Below are 19643 nucleotides of genomic sequence, written 5' to 3' on the forward strand. Positions count from 1 at the left end.
ATCCCGGTTGGAAACAACAACCGGGATAAAAGACCCCCTTTTATCCCGGTTGGTGTTTCCAACCGGGATAAAAGGGTTCGAGGATTTAATCCCCTTCCAGCCACCTTCCAGTGACCTCGTTGGGGGACCCTTTTATCCCGGTTTGAAACACCAACCGGGATAAAAGGGGGTCTTTTATCCCGGTTGGTGTTTCCAACCGGGATAAAAGGTTCTTGACCCTTTTATCTCGGTTGGTGTTACCAACCGGGATAAAAGGGGGGGTCTTTTATCCTGGTTGGTGTTTCAAACCGGGATAAAATGCCTCTCAGAGTCTTTTTTTCCCACTAGCCTTTGCAACCGGGATAAAAGGTCCCGGTTGGTGAGCCCCCCACCAGTGACCGAGTTTTAGTCCCGGTTGGTGAACCTTTTGTCCCGGGCCAACTTTAAACCGGGACAAAAGGGGGCGGATGGAAAGTCGTTTTTCTACTAGTGAGTGTATCACTAATGGTGATGAATTTTCTAAATGTATTTAGCTTGGAGCATCTCCAGCGGATTGACATTCCCCTTTTCCCCTTCAGGCCGGGGAATTCCCTTGCACAATTTTAACGTATTGGGAAGATATGCTGCAGCGCGTCCGCTTCCCCCTTTCTATGTTCCCTTATATGTGGGACCGACCGGTCAATGACCTCATTCGTTTTCCTTTTTTTCCCTTCTCCTCCATGTTTCCTTCTTATCCATCGTTGGTGCAAGGGTGAGAGATGGAAGGAAAGGGGAACGGAAAGGATCTGCTGAAGCAAGTTTTTATTCTCTCAATCCCCTTTATGCTGAAAAGAGAAGGGGATCGGCTCGAGATGCTCATAGCTAGGTGTCTATGGTGGTGATTGGTACGTTGGTCTAGCCCAAGCCTGGGTAGGAGATATGTAAGGGCTGCCTAGGCTTAGCTAATACGACTTGTTTGGTTCGCCTGCACAAGGTAAGGCATTTGTTTTCTTGATGTTTCGAGTATAATCATGCTTAGCTAATACGCTTCTCCGTTGATGTCAAAGTGAAAAAACATATGAAACATCATGTTTGATCAAGTATAGAAATTTCTCCACATAAGAAAGTATAAAAGTTTCTCTGATTTGAACGAATGGGAGGATGTTTGCGTGGGATTTCCTTTTGGGTGACCTAACGTTAAAAAAATCAAGCTATTAAGAGCCCCATTAAATTTGCAGTAAGCTACTCGAAGGGCGTGGCCACTGCCCTTTTGGGCAAGCTTGGGCTGCTAGTGAACGATGAGTCATCATGAACTCCCTCCTCCGCATGCTCAATTGCAAAACTTGCAATCAAGGGAGCTGGCGGGTGGCTCCAGTGAGTTTGTAACCAAGCCAGCGTGCAACGGAAAGAGATGAGAGATGAACAGAACAGAGGAACGGCTGTTATCTGGTATGTACAGCAGCTAGTGTGCCCTGCTACTGGCCACACTGCTCAATCGTGTAAGACTTTTGCTGCATCTTGCTTTATCTTTTCCTGGCTTTCATGCAACCTCCTATAAAAGCCACTCGTCCATGTGTTCCCTCGCACAATACAATGTAGAATGCCTTGATGCCACGTAACTATACTGAAACAGCACTAGTGCTGCTTGAGATTGTACAGATCATTTTATTGGCATCCTTTGTGGTTTACATCATTAATATTGGTACAACAATACAAACGAAGAGTCAGCTGCCGGCACTTAATATTGGTACAAGTCATTTTATTGGCGTACGTCCTTTGTGCCCAATTAAATGAACATGCTAATCAATACTGAAGACGCTCAGGAATAACAAGGTGAGCAGGCGCAGATGAATTTCGTCTGCGAGCAGAATTCTTTGCTCCCGACGTGGTTGTCGTCCCCATGTCGCTCGGTTTCAGACCCATTCCATGCGGAATGATGCCTTGACACATGAGGCAGATCAAGTGGTTCTTTGATGCCTTGATTTTCCACAGCATGCATGGGGTAGACAGCATGCTAAATTCCTGACATCTCCTATCCCTACCCTATGCATGACGCTAGAGATGGGTAAACTACTCTCGCACGGCATGTTTTTGGGAGCTCAGATACATGGACCCATATATCATCATCATTCCTCACTGATCTAGGAGCTGACTACTGAGTGTTCTTTATATAGCCTAGGATGCATCATGTAGTCCTCGTACAGGCTCAAAGGCATACGAAATGTAACGCCCACATGTTTACAATTTAACTTCACGGTCATATAGTTGGTATGACGTAGTAGGTGTCTACATTATTGCCCATCGCGGAGCAGAGGAAATGAGACGTAGGAAAACACCATGCATCATGACTCTCCCGCAAACATCTGTGAAATGGTAGTTTTTCCCTAACGCACATAATACCACTTGGTATGATTAATTTTATCTGAAAACTAAGTCGTAGAGGAAACTGAATTGATGTACATTAAATACCAACAATGAAATTATATTTCCCTTCTCAATTAACCCAGCCTAGGAAATATCTCAATAAAACCCAAACTAGGCACTATCAACAGTACTGACAATAATATCAAGAACTGTACTAGTTCACAATGAAGACAAATTATCACGCTACTGCCTGATACTTCAAGCCATGACTAATGAACTTTTAATTACAATAGGTTGCCAATTCAAATCTCACAAAGTTTCTACTTTACGAATATACAACTGAAATGTAATAATTTGACATGATTCTTTTGTAACCATATTATATACTAAGCCACCCACCATTGGTAAGCGAACACTGCAGGCTACTGAAGGTACGTGCTGCAGGTAGCTTCCAATATAATGTCTGCATACGTTTGTTTATGTTCCTGTGAAAAAGTAGAAGAATGCATGGATTGGAATTGACTGAAATGGGTGGCATCAGGAAACAAATTAACACTATTCAGCGTAGAATGTCCTTAAGAAAACAGTCGAATGTTGGTATTATGGAGCTGATGGATTGCCTCTCGGAACACCACCATCCGCACGGTCATGTTGCTAGCTAGGAGTTGGGTGCAGTGCAGTGTCCAATGCTACAAGGTCTCCACAGCCATGCTCAAATGGTGTTTCGCTGCTTGCATATCGATACGTCCCAGCTCGCACGTCTTTGCTTCAAGAGTATCAGAAACGTCTCGTTAACCATTCACCTCAGCTTCTAATGTTTCTGCAGACTAATTTAGAGTCCAGGTAGCATTATTCCTTAAAACTGTAGCGCTTTGTGCACTATACTCACATGCTTTCACCGGAAATTGAATTATTAATTATAGCTGATCGTAAGCTTCACATGGGTGGAGGGACCCTTCCATTTTTCTTAGTGTATCTGGAGATATCCCTGGTATCATCGTCAACATTCATGTTGTCCACCGGTACATTGAATGCAGTTCGTGAAACTTTGAAACACATACTCAGTTGGTTAGGGTCCTCCTGTCTACTCATGTTTGAAGTTTCTAACCTAACACATATCCGGTTCATTGGGGTGAATGTGAGCGTCTGTATGTATTTTATCTGTTGCAAAAGAAAATGATTTGAAATCTTTGTACCACGACGGGAACAGATGAGATGAAGGGTGGGGAGATCAAGCTATGGGTACAAGGTTCTACGCAAAGGTTGATTCTTCTGTTACTGCAGTTTTCTTTTCTCCCAGTCCGAGAATGATGTTGCGTTGCCCACCGCCCATCAACTTCGTGCGCCTCACTAGTAGAGAATTGGCTTTCCATGCGCCCCCTTTTATTCCGGTTTAAAGTTGACCCGGGACAAAAGGTTCACCAACCGGGACTAAAACTCGGTCACTGGTGGGGGACTCACCAACCGGGACCTTTTATCCCGGTTGCAAAGGCTAGTGGGAAAAAAAGACTCTGAGATGCCTTTTATCCCGGTTTGAAAGACCAACCGGGATAAAAGACCCCCCTTTTATCCCGGTTAGTAACACCAACCGGGATAAAAGGGTCAAGAGCCTTTTATCCCGGTTTGTAATACCAACCGGGATAAAAGGGGGTCATTTATCCCGGTTGATCTTTCAAACCGGGATAAAAGGATCCCCAACGAGGTGACTGGAAGGTGACTGGAAGAGGATTAAATCCTCGAACCCTTTTATCCCGGTTGGAAACACCAACCGGGATAAAAGGGGGTCTTTTATCCCGGTTGTGTTTCCAACCGGGATAAAAGGGTCCCCCACGAGTTAATACAAAAGGATAGCATCCCCTACATAGTCAGATGTGGTGTGTAGGTGGGATGGCAAGGAAGCTACGCGCGAGGCTGGAGGTTGTGGGTTCGAATCCCACGAACCGCGCACGCGCATATTTCGCATGCAAAATCGTATGACTTGTGACTTGGGACTTGCGCGTGTGGGGGGCCTCCTGGGAGCTCGAGATTTTTTTTTTGCAGCGCCGGCCGTGGTGGCCCGTTTTATCCCGGTTGGTATTACCAACCGGTTGTCCCGGTTGAGTGACCCGGGATAAAAGACCCCCCCTTTTATCCCGGTTGGTTTATCCCGGATGGATTTTCGGGATATTTGCATCCTACCAACCGGGACTAAAGCCCAAATCTCTACTAGTGCCTCTACTCCAATATCGGCATAACTCCACCGACTGTTTGTAATCTTCATCTCACGTCATGCATATTATTTGGTCTAAGCAACAGATTGTGCTTCATCCACCCGGTTCCTGTGATGTTCGTCCTTGAGTACTACGAGCATCGTCTTCTCCGACATGTAGTACGTCCTCTTGCTGTGGCTTTGTGGTGCTCCTTCTTGACGGCATTTGCGGCACCATCCACGACATGATTGTACTGCGCATCGCGCATATCGTCTTCATCAGGATATTCGAGTACTTTGCCTACATTTTGAGCACCACTACCTCCTTGCCTCTTCCATCACAACTCATCTCCAGAGGCAATTACGAATAGTTAAAATGAGTTTGATTTCCTGAGTCAATTACTATTGGTCCCATTACGTATTACCTGTTGACCAACCGTAGTAGGGATCATAACCACCTGTACCGGGTATCATTCGAGGCTAAATAACCAGTAGTGAAAACAACCTCACTCCCACTTTATGTCACCACCTGTGCTAAATAAGTAACAATTGTTTTGCGTCTGAAAGGTAATAACTATTTGGCATGACACTTTCTGACCAATATATACCATGCCACACCCTTCTTCCTAAGCTAACACTGCACCGAATCATCATCCCTCACAAAGAACTTCAGCTCTGTGCTCAAGCTAGTTTCCAATGCCTGGGTTTGTTCATGTTTCTGTGAAGTAGACGAATACATGGATCGGAGCTGATGGAAATGAGAGGCATCAGAAAGCAAAATAGCACAGTCATCTCCTTCATCCTCCGCCAAGAATGTCCTGATCTGGCAGTTGAAGCGGTTCAGCAGTTCAGCTAGCAGCACTGCCTGACAAAAGTTGGTATTATGGAGCTCATAGATTTTCTCTTGGAACTTCACCATCCGATTGCTCCTGTTGCTAGCTAGGCGTGGAGGCTAGTGTTGTGTCCAAAGCTACAACAATCCTCAGCTGATCAACAGCATTGTCCGAAAGAAAAATAAAATCCCCACAGCTGCTGCACTCATCTGATTCACACTATAAAAAAACGGTTTACAGGGGCGGTTGAAATGGCATTTGTAGGGGTGGACGCATCACTCGTTCCTAGCTTTCGCAGCTACAAATAGCTTTTTGTAGGAGCGGATAAAAGGCCCGTCCCTGTAAAGCCATTTCCAGGAGCAGGTGATGCCATCACCGCCCCTGGTAATAGTGTTTTCAGGGGTAGGTGAAGCCATCACCTGCCTCTGGAAATGTTGTTCCCACTAAAATTTTGTACCATTTTCGCACCAATTTTTTAAAATGTGGTTCCCAATCAACCCATTCAGATCCAACACTCAAAGAATATTGTATATGCAATAAATTCATATAACCAGTTCCTACATCAATAAGGAAAGAGTAGAGGTACATCCATGCCACAATACAATATGACTAGTTCCGATAATAGTGCAAGTTCGTACATCAATACTTAAAAGGTCCTAGAGGGAACAAGTTCAAATCCATAAGAAAAGGGTAGAGGTACAATCATGCATGTTACATATTTCATACTAATTCGGCTCGCTTCCTTAGATGTGGAACATAGTTAAGGTCTCCACTCGACCAGCCTAGAACTTCATCAAAATAAGTTAGAGCTCTCCTTCGCTTCACATGGATGGTCACATACACTACTATAAATCTCGAATAATGGAGACGTTAACTGATGTGGCCTATAGAAAGTGAGTTGAGTCTGAAACTTCCAATCTCTGGTAAATATCGAGTTTCCACCCATATAGATCAAATCAAACGCATCCAAGACTTGATCCAGAATCACACGTAACCTCACTACCTCAATGGTAGTACCAAATACATCCTAAAAGATGATAATAACATGATGAAAGTTAAAAGATCTAACATAAATAAAGTTAAGAATCATAAAAGAATGTTCCATACCATGTCATGTTGATTAAGCGGACAAAACCTCTCAGTAGTCACAATCACATTGCATTCTCCCTCCTCGAACTGCTTTATTCAAAAATATGATAAGTCTCGCAGAAAGTACCCATGATCCTTAAGCTGCTCTAGGCAGGGCTCCATGACGGTCCTCTCAAAAGTTACCCTATTTGGTGCTATTTGACCCCATGCGGCAATAGAAACCATAGTAATGGCCTCTTCGGGTGACATCGAGGTGAAATCTGTATCTCGAATAGATCCTTGAAAAGAGATATGTACTCTTTTAAAATGAGGTTCACCACCTATAACTTCGACAACATTTTTGAACCATCTAATAGGGTTGATAAGCTATATTGTACGTAAGTAAATTTAGATTTATTCATGTGTAGTAAAAAAATCAAATAAAAGAAGGAAAGAATATTACTATGTCAATGATCCACTCTTTTGATCGCCTGTTGGCATGTCAATGGAGCCATTAGGAAAGTGAAGTCTTGGACGACTAGAGGGATGGTCCTCTCCATTAGGGAAATGAAGTCCTGGACGACTAGAGGGATGGTCCTCGAATATGTACTGTCCCATGCCACCTCCACGGCCGCCACCACCACTTCAACTTGCCATAGTTAGCCAAAACTATACAAATAAAATTGTAATAAGATAGATTATTCCACAAATATCAACTTAAAATATAATTTAGACAAGATAGATTTTTCCAAAAAATCAACTTCAATGATCGTCCAAAATAATGGAAGAAAGTTACAATTGTTGGTTTAATAAATAATGGAAGAAATTTTACCGGTGGCGGGTATGCGGCGGCCTGGCGGGGAGGCGACGCTTGGGGAGGAGGCTGCCCAGGCCCGGCGGGGAGGAGGAGGCGGCGGGAAGGAGGCAGCTCGGTGGGGAGGAGGCGGCCCAGCGGGGAGGCAGCAGCACTCTTTGAGGAGGCTGTCCGACCCCGCGGCAGTGGACAGGAGGGGAGGAGGCGCGCCCCGTGCTGCGCGGCCCGGCGGTGGAGAGGCGGCGCGGGGAGGCGTTGCAGTGGTGGAGCCCGAGGGAGAGGGGAGCAACGCCTACGAGGAGGAGGGAGGGGGGGAATTTTGGCAGCCTATCGGTGTCCCGCGGGCTTCTCCAAAAATTTGGCTAACTCCCACAAGTCTTACCATATATAGGGCCCATTAGCAGGGCGGGTGACGCCACCACCCACCTCTGGAAATGATTTTTGAGCTATTAAATGGTCTCAAATGCAAAAGTTGTCAACTACAAGATTTAATGTCTCGTTAAGCTCTATAATTTTGATATAAAGTTTATATTCATCCGAGATAAATTGTAAAAGTTTGTATTCAAAAAATACATCCACTAAACACATTCAAATGTACTCACATGTATACTCGTACATTCAACTTCAAAAGTTATTGCGCTTCTCAAATGAAAAACATATAGGCCAACTTCAAAAGTGTTAGGTAATTGATTCAGTTACATGACATAATTGATTCAAAGTACATGAGATAATTGATTTAAACTACATATTACATGAGCTAAATAGACTCAAACTAGCTATATATTATGCGGTAACAATTCTTGTTTCTCCATCCTTGAGTGCCCAAGGCATTTCATCTTTCTTTATATTTGCTTCTAAAATCATTATCTTCTATGGTAGGTCTGTGAAGAGGTTCATTTCATTGTACTGATTATATTCTTCAACATCTTCGAGACCATTAACTCTTAAGATTTCTTGTTTTCCAGGGACTACAACATGCTTTGTAATTTTTTGTAGGATCAATAATATAAATAAACTGTGCGACTGTGAAGCAAGTACCCAAGGGTCATCTTTGTAACCAACATTGTTGAGGTCAACAATTGTGAGTACATAGCCATCCACTTCAACACCTTTTGGGTGTTTGACCCAACGACACGGAAAGACCAGAATCTGTATATTGGAACCATAGTGGACTTCCCATGTATCATCTATGATGCTATAATATATGGTACTTTGGCCGGTTCTCTCATCTAAGGTCTCAAGACGAACACCATTGTTCTGAGACACAATCTTCTTTTCCTTTGCAGCAGTATAAAATAGATATCCATTAATATCATAACCTTGCCATGACGTGACCTGGCTAGACGGGCTAGCTGCCAATCTTTTGATCATTTGATCTTCCATGGTTTCCCCATCTAGTTGATTTAGGTCCTTTAACCATGCGGTCAAATGACACTTGTGCTCCCTCGTGATCCAATCTTCCGAGCGGCCCTTACTTTGAGCACGAATCACACTCAAGTGTTGACAGACTAAAGATGACATTATTGTGAGGTATTGCATGATGCTATAATGGGCTTATTGCACATCTTTGAAGTCCTTGTCGATGAAGGTTTTCCTTCCTACTATGCCGATCCCTTCCAACTTCCCCATAAATTGTGCAATAGGCAAACCAATTCGTAGTTTACCCTTTAGGTAACCTAGACAAGACTCGATGATTTCCTCTATATTGTATCCCTCTATCATGGATCCCTCAGGATAAGCACGATTCAGAACGTACCGGTTAAGAACTGACATGAAATGCTCATACGTCCACATTTCGTGTCAGTAAAGTGGACCCAGTGTTCGTATCTGATCGACCATGTGAATCATGAGATGTTCTGTAATATCGAAAAATCCCGAAGGGAAGCACATCTCCAAATGCACCATAGACTCCCCAATAAATTCTTGGAGGTGTTTCAATTCATCTTCATTGATAACCTTTTGAGAAATTTTGTTGAAGAAGTAACACAACCAAGTGATAACCATCTTCACATATACAGGCTTGATCACTCTAATTGCAATTCGAAGGAACAACATCAGCATCACATGATAATCATGACAGTTGTAGCCGGATAGCGAGAGATCTTTCATCAAGACTAGTTTCCTAATGTTGAATGAGAATCGACTTAGTACTCTAATCCCCCATAACGACTGGCACACTACCTTCTTCTCATCTAGTGTCAAGTTGTAGCTAGCTGGGGGTAGTTCATATATTCCATTCCCCTTATTGATAGGGTGAAGGTCTTGTCTTATCTTCAAGGCTACCAAGTCTTGTAGTGACTTCAGGGTATCCTTTGTCTTGGCTGATATCTCCAGGAAATGACCAATTGTGTCACCAAACACATTCTTCTTCAGGTGCATACCATCAATGGCATGGCAGACCTCAAGGTCTGTCCAATACGGCAAGTACTTGTAGAAGATCGATAGCTTCATGAATGACATGCCATCGATAGGTGGCTTATCTCTATTTCTCTTCTTCCCATCTTTTGTCATCTTCCCATAAGGAACCTGGATGTTCCTAACCATGTTGAAAACATAGTGCCCATCTTATTTTTCTGGAGCAGATTCTATGTCGGGCTTGCTGCTAAAAAAATTATAGAACTTCTTACTTTGGTACTTATGTCCTTCCACCAAGAAGTATTTGTACCCAAGATAAACTACCTTTGTAGAACCTTCTAGGAAAGACCATACGGTGTCATCAATGCACACCGTGCATCCTATCTTACTTTTCACCTGTCTTGACAAGACAAACAATGCTTGGTAATCATTGATGGAGATGAAGATAATGGCTTTTAGATTAAATTCCTGTCGTGTAAAACTGTCAATGATGTCGATACCATTCTTCCATAAAGTTTCCATCTCTTGCATCAAAGGCTCAAGAAAAACATCTATATCAATGTCAGGATGCTTTGGTCCTTGTATAAGGATGGATAGCAAACGGTACTTTCTCTTTTGGTAGAACCATGTTGGCAGGTTGTACATCGTCAAGATCACTAGCCATGTGTTGTGAGTGTTATTCCTTTCACCGAACGGATTCATTCCATCTGTACTTATTGCAAATCGAACATTTCTTGGATCGTTTCCAAATTGTGGATACCGCTCATCGAACTTCTTCCACTGGCAGGCATCAGATGGATGTCGAAATTTTCTGCCACCCTTCCTGCGCTTATTTGAATCCCACCATCGCATTAGTTCAGCATCTTTGGGTTTGAAAAGAAGCGCCTAAGGTGATTGGCAACAGGGAGGTACCACATGACAAAGGCAGGAATTCTGCTTTGCTTCTCAGAAATACCTAAAGTAGTGTCTTCTAGCTCAACAATGGCAACACAATTCCTTGCACCCTCTCTCTTCCTTTTATTCCCAAGGGTTGGACCTTGAATGTTGTCATTACAATAACTGGAAATATTTTTGTACCGACTTGCAGAACATATAGGATATTTGTTCAAGCCTTTGAAAGTATTCCCGCGGTACAAGATACAATGGTTTGGAGATGCATGAATTCTTTCCACACCCATCGTGAACGGACTGACAAGCTTCTTTTGTCGATATGTGTTGGCAAGCACTCTATTTGGCTTTGGAAGCAACCAAGCCATGATACGCAGCAGATCATTGAAACTACCGTCGGACCAGCCGTGCTTAGCCTTTAGAATCAATAGCTCAAGTATGAAATGAAGCACGATCCAGTGTTTTGAACATCCCTTCGAACGCTCGTACACACTCTCCTCCGCTAATTTCTTCACTGTCTCAAAGTTTTCTAATGCCTTTGCACTACCAACCAATAGTTCCGCTTTGGTGTGATGCAACAACTAGCTTAGGAAATCACTATCATCAAGTTCATCGTCGCCACTACTATCATAACCACCATTGTCACCATCACCACCATTGTCACCACCACCACCATCACCACCCTCGTCAACACCGTCATCTCCATCAGAGCCACCACCATCATCATCGCCGTCACCCTCATCAAAACAATCGTAAGTATTAAACATTCTATCAAACTCGACATCTTCCATGATTTCATCAAGCGGATTCTGAGGGGGTGCTTTCTCACCATGATATGTCCAGATCATGTAGTCTTCAACAAAACCTCGAACCATCACATGCGATCTTAGTTGTCTCCCTGAATACTCTCATGTTCTTGCAGGTTTTGCACGGACAAGCCACCATCTTTATCTTCTGAATCATTGCATTATTCTCCACACCTTTAATGAATTTGTTAAATTTTCATGGAAATAGGCGCCCATTATTCATGCTTGGTACATCCATGTCTTATCCATCTCTATGAACAGTAAAAAAATTATACCATATAAAAACACCATATATATATACACACAATTACACACATGTAGTTTTTCATAATAGAAATATTTTGAAAAATGAAAAACAATTATTCATCATCCAGGTCAACTTGTTTTGTCCCACAAAATCTTGAAAAAAAATGAAAATTATATTATGCATGGTTCAATATAGAAAAAAAACCAAATCTTCTTCTATCTCCTCCATGGATATCTAGGAAATTCATCATTCATGAATGAGGAAAAAACATCAAAGTTGAGTACAAATGATTAGATAATCTTGTTCTCCTACCTAAATAACCTAACTTCATCCAAAAGTTTGAGGTAAACGGAGTTCGAAATGGCTAATCCACACCTTGGAGATCTAGATCTATCTAGAGGTATATGGAACTCCATTTGAGCCTAAAACCTATGCAATAAACTTAGCAAAGATAAGGAAATAGCATCAACTTACCTCCTATAAGCTCCAACTCCAAGGAAACAAAGTTGAAAATCTTCCCCCATCTTTTTCGCTTTTTTCAATTTTCGAGCAGCACCTCCCCTGAGCAGTGACTGTGCTGTCGGAAGGAGGAAGAAGCCCAACTAGCTGTTTTGTTGCCCATTTCTAGGGGCAGACCACATGCTACAGTACTGCTCCCATTTTGTAGGTGCGGGTGACAATTTCGCCCGTCCTTCGAAAAAAAAGAGGTGCCCTTACAATTCGTTTTTGTAGTAGCTAGTGTCAGATTCGGGCTTCAAAAGATATTTTGCTGCCTTCGTATGAATGTTGTGGTGTTTTCCATCAGTCCCAACTTCCACATGTTTTGATGCGTGCATATAGAGGGAAGAGGAACATGGATTGCAGTGAAAAAAGAAGGACAGCGACCTCTCTTTAAAAATTAATCCTCATGTTTAGAAAAACTGATCAGGAACAAGACAGCTTGTAGAAAACTAGAGTACATTGCGTATAGTCACTTGTTCCACGAGTCCTCACTGAAAACCATGTTTCTGACCCCTTGAATACACAATTAGTAACACTAGCCTTCTTTGCATTGGTTTGTATTCACGATCGATCACCCTATCCACTTTGATGTAGTTAACTCGTTTTGACTCCAGTCTGCAGCATTGTGCTTCGCCGTCAAATGCTATTGTATGAACTTATTTGATTTTCATGATGATCCAACATAATAGGAATACTTACCCTTTTTAGCCTGAAGCATTTATTGTTGACAAAAAACTGATGTTATATGAGAAACTCAACTTTTTTTTGTTACAATTGAGTGATCTTAATTAGGCTCAAGTAATAAATATGCAAGCCCAATGTCATATGTAACACCATACGTACGGCTACATCTGTACTAAAGAGGGTCACGTAGTACCGGGTCAAACGAGAGGCTCCCACACGCATGCGGTCCATGTGATTCGAACCCATGACCTCCGGCCAAGCACGAGCCTTCCTTACCACCTCACCTACACAGCACATGTGATGGAGTTGGATATGCTTTATTTTGAAGTAACTCGTGAAGAAGCTTTTAGTATCAGGTCGTAATACCACCCGGTACTAAAATATCACTTTTAGTACCGGGTGATATTACGATCCGGGTAATAACACCACCTAGTATTAAAAAGAATCTTTTAGGATCAAGTGGTATTAGGACACGGTACTAAATAGCTTCTAACAACCCCCAAATTTGGAGCATTAATACCGGGGCAAAAGATAACCGGTACTAACAACGAGGATGAAAGGTCAGTTTTCTGACAGTGATAGGTTAAAAACTTACTTATGGCCTAGCAAGCTTAATGCCTTAGTCCGGATTAAATTATTATGATGATGATTTGTATTGGGGAATGCATTACTTGTATTTTTATACCAATTGTTCAATTAAGCAAGATACGTAAACATTATTTGGATTATGACACTACTATAGGAGATATTTTTAACACCACTTAAACAGCATATGACCGGTTCTAGAAATCAGCTATTAAGGACCGGTTAATGCTCATACACCCGTTCGTGGAAATACGACTGACTGACTATGCAGATCGTTCCAGAAATAAAATAAAATCCACCCTAGCGGCTGCACTCGCCACCATCCTCATAACCGCTCATCACTAGAGAAACGACCCTTTCGTCCCATGCCTTAATACTGGTCATATTTTAATTTCCCACTCAAAAGAAAAAATACCGGTCACATTTTAACTTGGTACTAATACTAATACTAGTACCCACCACTAGAGAAATGATCTTCCATCCACCCCCTTTTGACCCGATTAACATTGGACCCGTGACTAAAGTGGCTTTAGTCCCGGGTCAAAGAAATGCCACCGAAGGCACCGCGGGAGGGGAGCTTTAGTCCGGTTGTAAATACCAACCGGAACCAAAGCCCCCCTTTAGTCCCGGTTGTAACAGCAAGAAAATATCGCACCAACACCCTCCCCTTTTTATCCTGGTTGGTGTTTCGAACCGGGACAAAAGCCCTCCCCCTTTTGTCCCGGTTGGAAACACCAACCGGGACAAAACACAAGGGCGTGCACATGTCCTTATCTTCTCCACACGCACACACTAGCAGCACCTCCTCCTCCTCTCCTCTTCCTCCTCCTCCTCTCCTTCCTCCTCCTCCTCTCCCTCCGGCACGGGTGGCCGGCGCCTCTCCCTCCTTCTCCTCCTCTCCCCTCCCCTCCTTCTCTTCCTCTCCCGTCCCTTCCCCCTCTGCTGGCCCTCCCCTTCCCCCTTTGCTCGCCCCTCACTAGCAATGAGGAGCAGCAGCGGGGCGAGGGCAAGCAATGACGCGGGGGGAGGGGGGGAGCGGGCGGAGCGGAATGCGGGGGGTGTGGGCGCGGGCGGGCGGGTGGAGCAGCGTTCGGGGCATGCGGTGGCGACATGCGGGGTGTGTGGTGGCGGCGGCGGCGGCGGGTGGGCGGGGCGTGCGGCGAGGCGCGCGGGGCATGCGGCGGCGGCAGCCTGCGGAGCATGCGGCGGGGTGAGCGGGTTGGCAGCGGCGGCGGCTGGCGGGGTGGACAGGACGGCAGTGGCGGTGTGCGGAGCGATGTGCGGGGCGTGCGGCGGCGGTGGCCCGCCAGCGGGCGGGCAGCGCGGGCGACCGGCAGGCGTAGGGCGCGGGCTTTTAGTCCTTGTTGGTAACACCAACGGGACTAAATGGGGTCTTTAGTCCCGTTTGAATGACCCGGGATTAAAGACCACATCTTTCATCTCGAAAATTTTATCCCAGTTGGGCATTGGACAGCTTTGAGGCCTACCAACCGGAACTAGAGCTCTGTTTTTCAGTAGTGACAAGCCCAAATTTGGGGGTCCTCGGAAGCCTTTTAATACTGGGTCATAGTTTTAGTACCGGGTGGTCTTATGACCAACTACTAAAAGCCTCTCCATGGTTAACTCAAAAGAAAAGTATATCTAACTCCATCATATATGTTGGGTAGGTGAGATAGTAAGGAAGGCTCGCACGAGGCTGGAGATCATGGATTCAAATCCCATGAACTGGCACACGCATATTACGCTTGAAAATTATGTGAATTGTGACTAATATCGGTTATTTGACCTGGTAACGAAGGATCCCTATGTACCGACATAGCGTTACCCCTTAGGAGTGACTAATACCCGGTAAAAAAGGAGGTTGGAGAACGGTTCTAAAGTCACTTCTCGAGCCGTACCTGGAGGTGGAGCAGAGGACAACAGGGACACTAGCAGCGACACTGGGTGCCGCACCCTTGCCCTCCGCTAGCCGCTCCGCCTGGGCCCGAGCAACACACGTATGCATGGAAGCTCATCGGAGCCGAGCAACGGATGTGCTGAGTCACCCCCTCCGACCTCGGCCGCCGGGCCCATCGTCGTCAGTCTCCACGTCCACACTACACCGTGCGTCATGCCTAGGTCGCCACTCTTGACCTCCCCAGGCAGCAGGGCGGACCTACGCTAAAGCTAGCCGGTTGTGGCCCTAGTCTTGGCGCGGTAATGTCCAGTACCCATTTAGTTTTGGCCCAAAAACAAGAGTCCCAAACCCACCAACTAGGGCACTGTAGAAGGGCAGAGCCACATGCACAGGCTCGCTCACCGCTCGTCCTCGCCTCTGTTCATGAGTCGTGACTGCCGACTGGTGCTGCCGCCAGCTGGCCTTGGGCCTCCCTCGGCTGCTGCCCATGGACTGATGGACACCGACTGGCTCTCTGTGCCAAGAAAAAAATTTGTAGGTTTGCAATATGATGCAAAAAACTATTTCATAAACTTCGTGATTGTTTTGCTAAAGTTTGATATAGAAAACTCTTCATTTGTTTTTCTCGGGGCACTTGATTATTTGGCATTCTCTCCGAGTGTCAGTAATCTGCGTCGTCATTGAATCCAACAACGAAGTGAACTACGAATCTGGATAATCTAGCAGTATGATGTCTGCATCTCAAGGTACATGACTGATGGTAGATTACTGAACCACTTAGCGAAGAGTGCTTGAGTTTTTTGTACTCAGGATGTTTGCATACTTTAAAGAAACGTCGAAATCTCAAGTAGCAGTTCTTAAAAGCGCAATGAAAATAGCTTCTCGAGCTCCCTCGATGAATACACAAACTGTCTTGATTTAAAGCCGCTGCAACCAATCCTTCCGCAAATTTTCTCATGAAGATAAATCCTCTGTCCATGTGAAGGGATAAAATTTTCTCTTTTGAAACATGGAATTGAATTTGTTCAAGGGCCCGTTTGTTAGGATGGAATTGAATCTCATTCTAAGAATCTCATTCTAGCAATTAGATTCAATAGGAATTAAATTCCATAGAATTAGATTCATTTCAATTTTCTTGTTTGGATGTACAAAGAAACTAATTCCTAGAATTAGATTCCAAATATTGTTTGGTTGATTAGAGAGGAAACTACTTCTTTGGAAAATATAGGTTAAATCTGATAGCTTCGAAATTCCTAGCTTAAAGATGAGTACTTAGCACTGTTTTCTCAGGAATTAAAGATGAGTACTTAGCACTGTTTTCAGACTAATACTTAGCACTGTTTTCGAAGAAAACCACATCATACACGAGTTACATACCTCCAGCTAGGAAAATACAGATAAAATACAAGATAATACTTTCAGATGAGCTACATATTATTACAAGTTCAATAGATATTATCCATCACTTGATATAGATGAACTAGTTTCTTCACTTGTTGAGCTGTTTTAGAAGCCACCTCTTCCTCATCCTCTCTGGAAGCGCCAACAGAGACTCGTACTTGCGTGCGTCACCGGTCAGGATATCAAATAGGTCCAACAAAGTGTCTTCATCCAATCCTTGTACTTCATTCAGTGTGTCTAGAATTTCTTTTGATGTTGGTCCTTTAGGGGCTTCCTCCTTTAGTGCTTCAGCAAACTTGTCTAGTTTTTCAGCCATCATAGAGGTAAAAGAGTCGCCTGACCGTTGCCTCTTTAAACTTCCTGAAGTTGCCGATGATGTGGGCTCTTTGTTACCAAGATCTTCCTTACTCATGTCTTTTGAGCTCTCAGCTGCAGTCCTTGCCGCTTCACCGGTAGCATGGTCTTTGCCAAACACCAAGCTGATTGAGTCCCAGTACAAGACAGTCTTGTGCCTATATCCAGAAGCTTCTTTGTTTTTCTACAAAAAAACAAATGGTTAACACATATATATCCAACTTCAAGCCACACGGAATAACAATGAACATATAAACATATGTTGCTTAAAAAGAACAGAATAAAATTGAATGTACATTCTATAGTCACTGTTGACATTTTGCTAACTGTTAGACATTTCGACTAACTATGCTAGCTATGGGAAATATAATGAATAACCACTTTTCACATGGCAATCATGCAAACAAATATCATAGAAGCAATCAAAGTGCAGGGCCACGGGTTGGCACATCTTTTTCAGATTATATAGCTGGACAGTTCAGTATTGTTCTGAGCACAATGAATTTTTAATTGTAAGAGCGTTCACTTCAACCAAGCAAACATTGCTTACAAAACTTGAAGGCATCTCATAGAAGGATAGTAAGCAGGACATATTAGAGAAAAGATTAGATCATTGCCAAGACAGTAATATGCTAGGGTCACTGCCGTCCCTTTCAGAGGAAACTCAACTAGGGCGAGGGATCGAGCCCTTTTATAGAACTACAAAGCATCTCACAGGCGGACAGTAAGCAGGACACACTATAGAAAATATTAGACCATAGCCAAGACAGTAATATGCTGGAAACCCATTCTTCGACAATTACTCCAATCACAAGTCTACTCCTTTTTACTTGATAAGCCAGGAGTGAACATATTCTTAAGATCTTGATAAACTAAGAGTTTGAGAAGCCATGCCTCATAACAGTGAACTGATCACTAAGCAAGATAAGGACATGTTACATATAAGATTTTGAGGCCAGTCCCCTCCCACTTGCTACATATAAGTTACACTATGACCTTACATCAATGGAAAGATCAATTAGAACAACCATAAGCAACACAGACCTTACATCATTTTATACCAAATATAGTGCATAAGGAAAAGTAGGCTTAAGGCTTAACATGAGTGCACAAAAGAACAAATTTAAGTAAATAAGTGGTTTTTGAAACTTACCGCCACATATTCTTCCCATACAGCATCACTATCAACAGATATTTTATTTTTGTTCCAATCCCAACCAAATCCACTTGATTCCAGCATACCATTGATGATAGTGTAGTGTTTGTCAAAGGTCTTGTTCCTTGCCATGATATTGTCTTTTGAGATATCCACATTACACTTTTCTCGGACATTCTTGATAGCAGCTGTATAGACATGAGACTTCCACCCATTCTGGCATCTGTCACCCTTGTTATAGTACTCCACAAATGTGTCAAGAAGAGCCTTGTCCATGTCATCATTCCAAGAAATGTAACCCCTGCCCGAGCCTGACTTCTTGCCCTTCTCCATATCCTACAGGAAAAATGTTCACAAAAGGTTATTAGTAAAATATTAGGAGCAAAACCAAATATCATAAGTTTAAGCATGCATTGATGATAGAATTTATCATACATTGACCACGTCTTGCTTGGTAATCAGCAAACATTTGGTTAGCTTTGGTATCCCTAAAATTGCTCCATTCATTTGTTGATTGAACATTGGTAATCATACCCACTTCACTTTGAACTTCATGAGGTTCAAAAGATATTACTTGATCAACTTGGTGTATAAGTAAATCATCCATATCTCTCTGTCTATCAATTACAAAGTTGTGCAATATGCAGCAAGCATTAATGATCCTAATCTGCAAGAATTTAGTAGAAATGAGTTGCATGCTAGCTAGGGTCATTCAAAGATGAATTTCAAGCTAGGTTACTAACTACGGAATACCTGATTTTGCAAGTCAAAATATGAGTTGCTTCTTAGTATAGCCCACCTCATCTTCAATAGCCCAAATGTTCTCTCTATCACATTTCTAGCAGTTGAATGGCGCAAATTGAATAGTTCTTTGGCAGTGGATGGGTTATGCCCTTGAGCAGCCCACTCATTCAAGTGGTAGCGAGTGGATCAATATGGAGCAAGAAAGCCCGGTCCATTGGTGTATCCCGCATCTACTAGATAGTATTTCCCACTTGGAATAACAAATGCATCGTCCCGAGACATTGCATCACGTAGCACACGTGAATCTGAAGCTGATCCTTCCCATCCCGCTAAGACGTAAACAAATTTCATGTGACGATCACAAACCCCTAAAACATTGGTGGTAATCTGTTGCTTCCTATTCCTATACCTCCCTTGGTCAGCCAAAGGCACAAAAACGTCAATGTGTGTACCATCTAATGCTCCAAGGCAATCTTCAAACCACTTCCACTTGGAATCCTCAGGTTGTACAGCTGATGGATCAGGAAGCTTGATAAATTCATGGCATAATGATAGAATACCTCTAAGCACCTCATTGAAGTGACGGCAGATTGGCTCAAGTGACCATCCATATGAGCTACGAATCATCCTCATCTTAGTGCCATGACCCACTACAAGCAAAAAGATTGCTACCTTTTCTTCTACCGACACATTCTTGTTATCACACATACCACATCTCTCACGTAAGATGGCACATAGGTCATAAAATGATCTCTTAGTTAGGCGCAAACTATCATAGCAATAGACATTTGATCCTTGGT

At 43.3% G+C, this 19643-nt stretch overlaps 1 protein-coding gene across 1 annotated transcript; it reads right to left on the reverse strand.

The window, feature by feature from the left end:
* Positions 1–16484: 16484 nt before the first annotated feature.
* On the reverse strand, positions 16485–18677 carry LOC117845624 (uncharacterized). The gene is made up of 2 exons (XM_072291941.1): positions 18097–18677; positions 16485–17127 (listed from the first exon to the last, which is right to left on the reverse strand). The coding sequence occupies exons 1-2, from the start codon at positions 18430–18432 to the stop codon at positions 16678–16680; spliced, it is 786 nt and encodes a 261-aa protein (XP_072148042.1). The 5' UTR covers positions 18433–18677; the 3' UTR covers positions 16485–16677.
* Positions 18678–19643: the final 966 nt, after the last annotated feature.

This window comes from Setaria viridis, chromosome 2 (genome assembly GCF_005286985.2).
Source record: "Setaria viridis chromosome 2, Setaria_viridis_v4.0, whole genome shotgun sequence".
NCBI lineage: Eukaryota > Viridiplantae > Streptophyta > Magnoliopsida > Poales > Poaceae > Setaria > Setaria viridis.

Bases quoted from the DNA above. Each gene is read 5' to 3' on its own strand.
- LOC117845624 (XM_072291941.1), bottom strand. From the start codon at position 18,432: ATGGAGAAGGGCAAGAAGTCAGGCTCGGGCAGGGGTTACATTTCTTGG. The intron at 17,128-18,096 runs GTAAGTTTCAAA...GTTTTTTTGTAG, and splicing joins TATGGGAAGAATATGTGGCG to AAAAACAAAGAAGCTTCTGG.